At 49.6% G+C, this 7,238-nt stretch overlaps 1 protein-coding gene across 1 annotated transcript; it reads right to left on the bottom strand.

Moving 5' to 3' along the window:
- Window positions 1-511: 511 nt before the first annotated feature.
- LOC126282467 (nucleolar protein dao-5-like) lies at window positions 512-2,178 on the bottom strand. The gene is made up of 2 exons (XM_049982124.1): window positions 1,530-2,178; window positions 512-1,155 (listed from the first exon to the last, which is right to left on the bottom strand). Exons 1-2 carry the CDS (start codon window positions 2,176-2,178, stop codon window positions 512-514), a joined length of 1,293 nt encoding a protein of 430 aa, XP_049838081.1.
- Between the last annotated feature and the right edge of the window lie 5,060 nt (window positions 2,179-7,238).

Genomic DNA, 7,238 nt, shown 5'->3' on the forward strand with positions numbered 1-7,238 from the left:
AGATTGTCGGATCGTACGGCCCCACCACAAGCGCATGGTGGCGTTCTGCTACCCGGAGCAGGCAGCGGCCAGCAGCATTGGTGATCCTGGAGTTCCAGGAGACATGTTTACTATTGAAGTCCCCGGCGACGAACACCTGCCCTCTCAAGGAGAGGAGAGCATCGATGTCAGCAGGGTCCAGTGGACGAGACGGCGGCCGATGGGCAGCGACGAACGTGATGGCGCCTGCCAAGGTGTGAACGACGACACCAGTGCCTTCAGGGTTGCCAGTGGTGGAAGTTGTATCACGTGATGACGAATGCCATTGCGGACGTAAACGGCTGTCCCACCACCCGCCGTCAGTCGATCGGTGCGATAGCTGGAGTAGTTGGCCGCCCTGACGTCGAACCCAGGCTTCAGGTGGGTTTCGTTGATAAGGCAGACGTCGACGGCTTCATCTCGAAGAAATTGGCGAAGTTCACCAGCTTGAGTGCGGACGCCGTTGGCATTCCTCGCGACGACCGTGATCCCTCTAACGCTGCCCATGGTGCAGCTGGTGAGTGTTGACAGCGGTCGGGGCCGGAGAGGCCAGCGGCACTGCAGCGGTGAGTTGCTGCGACAGGACTTCAATCAACTTCGTACCACTGGTCACCAAGGCAGTGAGGTGCGTGACGAGGTTGGCCAGGTCAGCGGTGGAGGCAGCCGGCGCGGCCCCGTCACTGGAAGGGGGAGGCGTGGCCGACTCGCTTGGAGAGTCCACCTGGGGCTGCTCGACTGACGGTGCTGAGCGCCGGGTACCCACGGGGCGCTGACCCCCGCGCAGGCGATTGGCGGGGCGCGGTCCGGCCGACGGCCCGGGAGAGGCAGTACCCGGGTCCGCCACTAGCAGCTGTGGTGGAGGCGCAGGAGCCTCAGGTATCGGCACGCCATCGGACGCGGCAGGAGCAGGAGCAGCCGACGCAGCCGGGACGGCGGAGGGCGCCCCTGACGTTTCCGCCGCGAAAGAGACGCCGGGCCGTCTCGTTGCTGGCTTCTTCGGATGTGGCGCTGGTGTTTGGCCACGTTGGCGAGGGATGGCACGCTTCCACACCTCACACCCACGATAGCTGGCTACGTGAGCATCGCCACAGAGTGCACATGTCGGCTTCTCGGTGGGCGGACGGGGGCACGCACTTCCTGCGTGGGCTCCGGCGCATTTAACACATCTGTCCGGCATAGAGCAGTGGCGCGCGACGTGATTGATCCCCTGGCAGCGAAAGCACTGCACAGGGCCTCTCCTGGAGCGAAGATCTTCGGTCTGAACCGGAACGTCGGCGACCCGCGTCAGTTGGTATAGTTTGCGGTTCTCCACGGTGTCGCAGCAGACGACCAGGAAGAGCGGCATATATCGCGCGATTTAGGCGACTTCATCTTCACGACTGCCCGTATGTAGAAGCCCCGGTCAGCGAGTTCGCGATGCAGGTGATCGGCTTCCATGTTGAATGGGAGGTCCCGGATGACAATCTTCGAGACTTTGTCAGGTGCGGAAGCGTGGGTATAGAACGGGATACCACGCTCAGACGCCTCCTGAGTGACCCGGCGATAGTCGTCAGCAGTGCGGAGTGTGACCCTGTAGAGGTCTCGTCCGGCAGGCTTCACAGTATACACGGCCGTTGTCCAGCTGCGCAACGACTTCTGTAGTTCCCCATAGGGCGGCCGAAACTGGAGGACCACCGGCGGAAGATGGGAGTCTTTCTTCGGCGCAGGATCGCGCGGCAGCTGGTCCGGCGCGTCAGAGAGCGCGTCGAATGAGTTGGCAACGGCAGTTGGAAGCGTCGTCGATGACTGCATGCGTCTTGCAGTGCGCCGGGCCGGGACAAAACCATCAGCGTCAGGGGCGAAATCTTGCTTGGCCCTCTTCTCGATCGGCGAGCTGCGAACAGCGGACGTCGCGGCTGTTGCCCTCCTCTTCTGTTTCCCACTTCGTCCGCGTTGTTGAGGGGCGGTGGAGCTCTCATCTTCAGAATCGGGGAGCGGAACAGACAGCGCTGTCTTCAAAGTTTCCGGAGCTGTGTCCATCAAATCCATAGCCATAGCACTGGTCGTCATAAGTGGGGGGCCAGATGGGGCCGCCGACGGCGCAAGCGCGGCCGGACGGCGATCTGCCACAGCCTTTGCGTCGCTAGCAAGCGCAGGTACGTCCTTCTCGCGGCTGCACATCTCAGCGACTGTGCGTCCGTGTGACTGGGGAACTGAGCTCAGAGCGGGCGGCCGATTTAAATCCCCTCCCCTCGCGGGTCGCTCTCTTCGCCATCTGCGACCGCGCGCCGGCGGTCGCGAAGACGTGGGCGTCGGGATCTGTCGTAGCGTCGATGTGCTTGCTGCGTCCGCCCTGGTCGCTAGTTCGTACTTCTTGCTGAGAGTCTTCTGAATTACATTCAGTGCCTGGTCCCAAGCCTTGCTGAGATTGTAGCCGCAATCTCGGATTGATAAGATCTTCCCTGGTGCGAATTTCGATAGCCTCCCTTATAACGCTGTCCCTATATTTAGAGGTCTGAGCCAGGATCTTGGTAGGCTCGTAATCCATCTCGTGTTTCTCGGACAAACACTGCTCTACTATTGCCGACTTATTTGGATATTTCAATTGAGTGTGCCTTTGATGTTCTCGGCAACGATCTACGATGGTGCACACTGTTTGTCCGATATAAGTCTTCCCACACTCACAGGGAATTTGGTATATGCAGGCCCTCCTCAAACTGAGGTCATCTTTCACACTTCCCAGTAATGCCCGTGTTTTATTGGGCGGGCAAAAGACGGTTTTAACTCGGTGTTTCTTTAATATACAGCCTATTTTCCCCGACAGTGCGCCATTGTACGGAATAAAGGCAGTGGCTACCTCTTCTTTCGTGACTTCATCCGACTCCACAGGTTGTGCTGTGTTGGTGGGACGGAGAGCGCGTCTAATCTGCCATTCCGAGTACCCGTTTTTTTCGGAACACTGTTTTGAGGTGTTTCAGTTCCTGGGGCAGATTCTCTACGTCTGATTTGCTGCGCACCCTGTGTACTGGTGTTTTTAGTACTCCATTCCTCTGAGAAGGGTGGTGCAGCTGTCTGCATGCAGATACAGGTCAGTGTCCATTTTCTTCCTGTACACACCATGGCTCAGGGTACAATCAGCTCTTCGCTTGACCATAACGTCCAGGAATGGTAATCTTCCTTCTGCAGAAGGAACAGGCCCTGCTAACGGTATATTACGCCTTCCATATAGCTGGCAAAGGATTCTACACAACGCTGGTGACTACTTTGAAGGACAGTAACAGGTGCAGACACGTAACTCTTTTGTATCGGTTGTGAATAAATAGTTGCCACTGTTTAAGTTCCAAACCTCGTATATGCATTTTTTACCCATTTGTGAGGCATATTGAACCACAGGAATTACAATGACCACATCCATTAACTACACTTCAGTAACACGTTCGTTCAGCACCCGAACAGAACACAACTTACAACAGCCTGAAACTAGGCTTAAGTGAAATATGTTCCGTTCCTCTCTCTCTCTCTCTCTCTCTCTCCCCCCCCCCCCTTCCCTTTGTTGCTACGAGCCCGGGCTAAAAATAGAGACAAAATACATACAGCTATTGTTGCCAGATACTTCATCAATCTGTCTAACATCAGTGGAGTTTCGAAGACTATATGGGAAGGGCAATAGTGAATGCTGATAAAATATAAATGTAACTGAATGTATCCAGCTTTTACTTGGATGCCAGAGCTAATACGAGTTTTTCGTCGTCGTTTTCGTTATTAGTGTGGTCGATTAGTTAAAAAACATTTATTTTATCATCTTTCATTTTCACTGTTGTTTAGTGAAAACAATGTGGAACGTACGACGAACGTATCCGTTAGGACAGTGCGTCGGAATTTGGCTTTAATGGGCTACGGAAACGTACAACCAACGGAGTGCCTTTGTCAACAGAGAACTGGGAAAAAACCGTGGTCTGGTCCGATGAGTTGCGATTTCAGTAGATGAGAGTTGGTGGCAGGGTTCGGGTGTGGTGCAGGCCCCACGAAGCCTTGGATCCAAGTTGTCAACAAGGCACTGTGCAAGCTGGTGGAGGCTCCATATGGTGTGTACTGTGTTTAGATGGAAAGGACTGGATCCTTTGGTCCAGCTGAACTGATCATTGACAGGAAATGTTTATGTTCGACTACTTGGAGACTAATATCAGCCATTCTTGGACTTCATGTCTCCAAACAACGATGGAATGTTTGTAGATGAAAATGTGCCTTATCGTAGGCCACAGTTGTTCGCAATTGACTTGAGGAAAATTTTGGACTATTTGGGTGAATGGTTTTGTCACTCTGATCGCGCAAGACAGCCTGGCTGGATATTTCTGCAGTTCACCTCCGACGACTCGTTGGTTCCATGCCTCGTCGAGTTGCTGCACCAGAGCGAGCAAAAGGAGGTTCGACACGATGTTAGGAGGTACCCAATGACTTTCGCCACCTCTGTGTATATTACTGTATTTCTAAATTTCCAAGAATATTTTTGTATTTGCTTTTTTCGAAGAGCAGTTGACGTATTTGATCTGTTACCTATTGTTGTTTTTCAGTAACCTTTCTTGTACCTGTGTTTGTCTGCCCAGGTGTTTTGAAACGTCCCCTTAGAACAATTTATACAAGACTGTGCTTAAACTGACACACAATATTTTTAGCGCAACGCAATCTGACTTCCAAAAATCCCTACAAACGAATGGCCCGGACTAACATTAATCTATACCTTTCACAAATCACTTACCTCAGAAAAATCTTCGTTACTCGAACTACTGCAATACAGCGAGCGCCACTACTGCCAGCTAACTAAAAGAATCAAACTACGGAAGGCACTAACTACTGATAGGTATAGTTAGCAAATGAAAGATTTTAATAGAGAACAAACAGTGTATTTACCTTAATAGTCAAAATATATATGGTAGTTCATGACATCCAGTCTTACAAATTACAAAACTCCGCCATTTCTCTCCTCACATCCACCACTGCTGGCTGCTCGCCTCCAACTGCGCAACGCTACGCGCTGTTAGCATCCAGCTGCCGCTGCCCAACACTACAATGGCAGACAACAATGCAAACTAGCCACAGACTGCGCACAGCACAGCCAGTGATTTTTCATACAGAGCGCTATGTGACGTTACCAATAAGAAAACCTAAACAGCCTACTTACAGTTTGTCTGAGCAGTTAAGTATTGGGAAATGACTAACAATGATATGTGTATAGAATCATTCGTCTGTGAGTGTAAGACACATTGGAATGTTTTATGTCCCTAGTCTAGGTAAAAAAATTCTTGACTGTGGGATTAAGAGAAGTGAAATGAATGGAATCATTGGGAATAAAAGTAAAATGATGAAATTTTAAAAAGAAAGACTAAAGCAAGATTCACGCTAACCTTCTTTTAAATTGGTATTCGCCATAAGAATAGATCTGACAGAATTAAATATTCCTGCAGACACACTGAGTCTCAAACTTACCTTGTATGAGGATAGAAGCTGCTGTAACGAAGGACTTGAACCGAGGCCTCCTGCATACGAGGCAAACGTGGTACGCAGTGCACCACACCGGCTTTGTGGCTAACACACAGACGGAGAGCCTCGGCAGTATTGACGATTTAAGGAGGGGAAAATCAAAATGGGCTGAGATGTAAATTGAAATTTGTATTAGGGAGGATATTGGACTAGGGTAGTCCATGCAGCTCTGTTAGCCATCCAGACACGGTGGTGTAGTGGACAAAACGTCTTTTTAATACGCAGGAGACCCAGGTTCAAGTCCTGGCCTCGGTACAAATTTTAAGTCATTACTTCAATTTATATCCTTATCGAAAACGCAAAAAAACCCACTGTCGATGATGTCTCATGAAGTGCGTACGTATAGTATAATTTAGTCTGTGGTTTTGTTATATTTAGGCTTATCGACGTGGATTTCCTTCCAGACGACGAGGCATAATTTTAAATGGGCTCCGACGCTGCGTGCCTTGTGCTTCGCTGCCTGGCGGGCGGTGTGTCGTGCGTGAATTTAGCTCCGGCCTGCGCTGGAAACAGTCACGTACAGAGAAAAGCAGCCGGAGGCGGACAATGGCCATTGTGGCGGGCGGCGCCGGATTACGGCCGCTGACATACTGCACTGCCTGGCTGAGTGCTCGCCGCCGCAGCGCGCTGCTCTCCACTCACCTAACCATCTCCTGCCGCTACTCCCCTCGCACACTCAATTAGCACTTTTAACTTGCTACTCTCCTCGCTAGTTTCCTTTCACGTAAACTAAACGGAACGGAAAACAAAAATGAGGATCTGGTAGATGATGATCAGTTTGGCCTTTGGAAAGGTAAAGGCACCAGAGAGGCAGCCTTGACGTTGCAGGTCATAATGGAAGCAAGACTAAAGAAAAATCAAGACACATTTATAGGATTTGTCGACCTGGAAAAAGCTTTCGACAATGTCAAATGGTGCAAGATATTCGAGGATGAGAAAAAGAGGGGTAAATTGTAGGGAAGGACGGGTAATTTAAAATGTGTGCAAGAAGCAAGAGGACTGGAAGACCAAGAACGAATTGCACAGACTTAAAAGCGTATAAGACTGGGATGTAATCTTTCGCCCCAAATGTTCAATCTACGCATCGAAGACGCAATGATGGTGAAACCTTCCTGTCTCCTCTATATCTCTTTTGTTACGCAACCTTCCCTTCTACAATAACCCAAGAAAGCTTTCCTTAGGATTTCTATCTCTTGCTTAATAATAACAAATGAAATCTTCCCTTTGAAATTAATTCTCTTTCTCAATCTTCACATACAAATTTAAATGCTGCGTATTAAAAGTGATTTGCTGATTATTTCGACGAAACATAGAATGTCACGTCGTCGTGGCCCTCAGTCGTTACCTGCAATAACCGAAAACCGTTCCTTACCTTTTTTTATTGTTACTGGATCGCCATCTGACTGCTACATCGAACTGCGACATGAATATACTTACTCTGGTTTACTATACTCCATTAGCTGCTGGTGGGCTGTCATAATAAGTGGCTGTATATATTACCAAAGCTGACGTTATTCTTTAATTAATTTGACTGAAGTTAGGTAATTCAAAGTTAAACTTTTTCTCGACAACAATAAAATTTTGCAAAGTTTGACGTTGATGGTTTTTGGGATGAATTATAATTAGTAATGCAATATTAGTTATAGTCTGAATGAAATGAATTTACAAACGTTCAAATAGGACTTACTTTTTACAGTAATCTT

This window comes from Schistocerca gregaria, chromosome 7 (genome assembly GCF_023897955.1).
Source record: "Schistocerca gregaria isolate iqSchGreg1 chromosome 7, iqSchGreg1.2, whole genome shotgun sequence".
Taxonomy (NCBI): Eukaryota; Metazoa; Arthropoda; class Insecta; order Orthoptera; family Acrididae; genus Schistocerca; species Schistocerca gregaria.

Bases quoted from the DNA above. Each gene is read 5' to 3' on its own strand.
- LOC126282467 (XM_049982124.1), bottom strand. From the start codon at position 2,178: ATGTGCAGCCGCGAGAAGGACGTACCTGCGCTTGCTAGCGACGCAAAG. The intron at 1,156-1,529 runs GTATCCCGTTCT...GAGCCCACGCAG, and splicing joins TCAGGAGGCGTCTGAGCGTG to GAAGTGCGTGCCCCCGTCCG.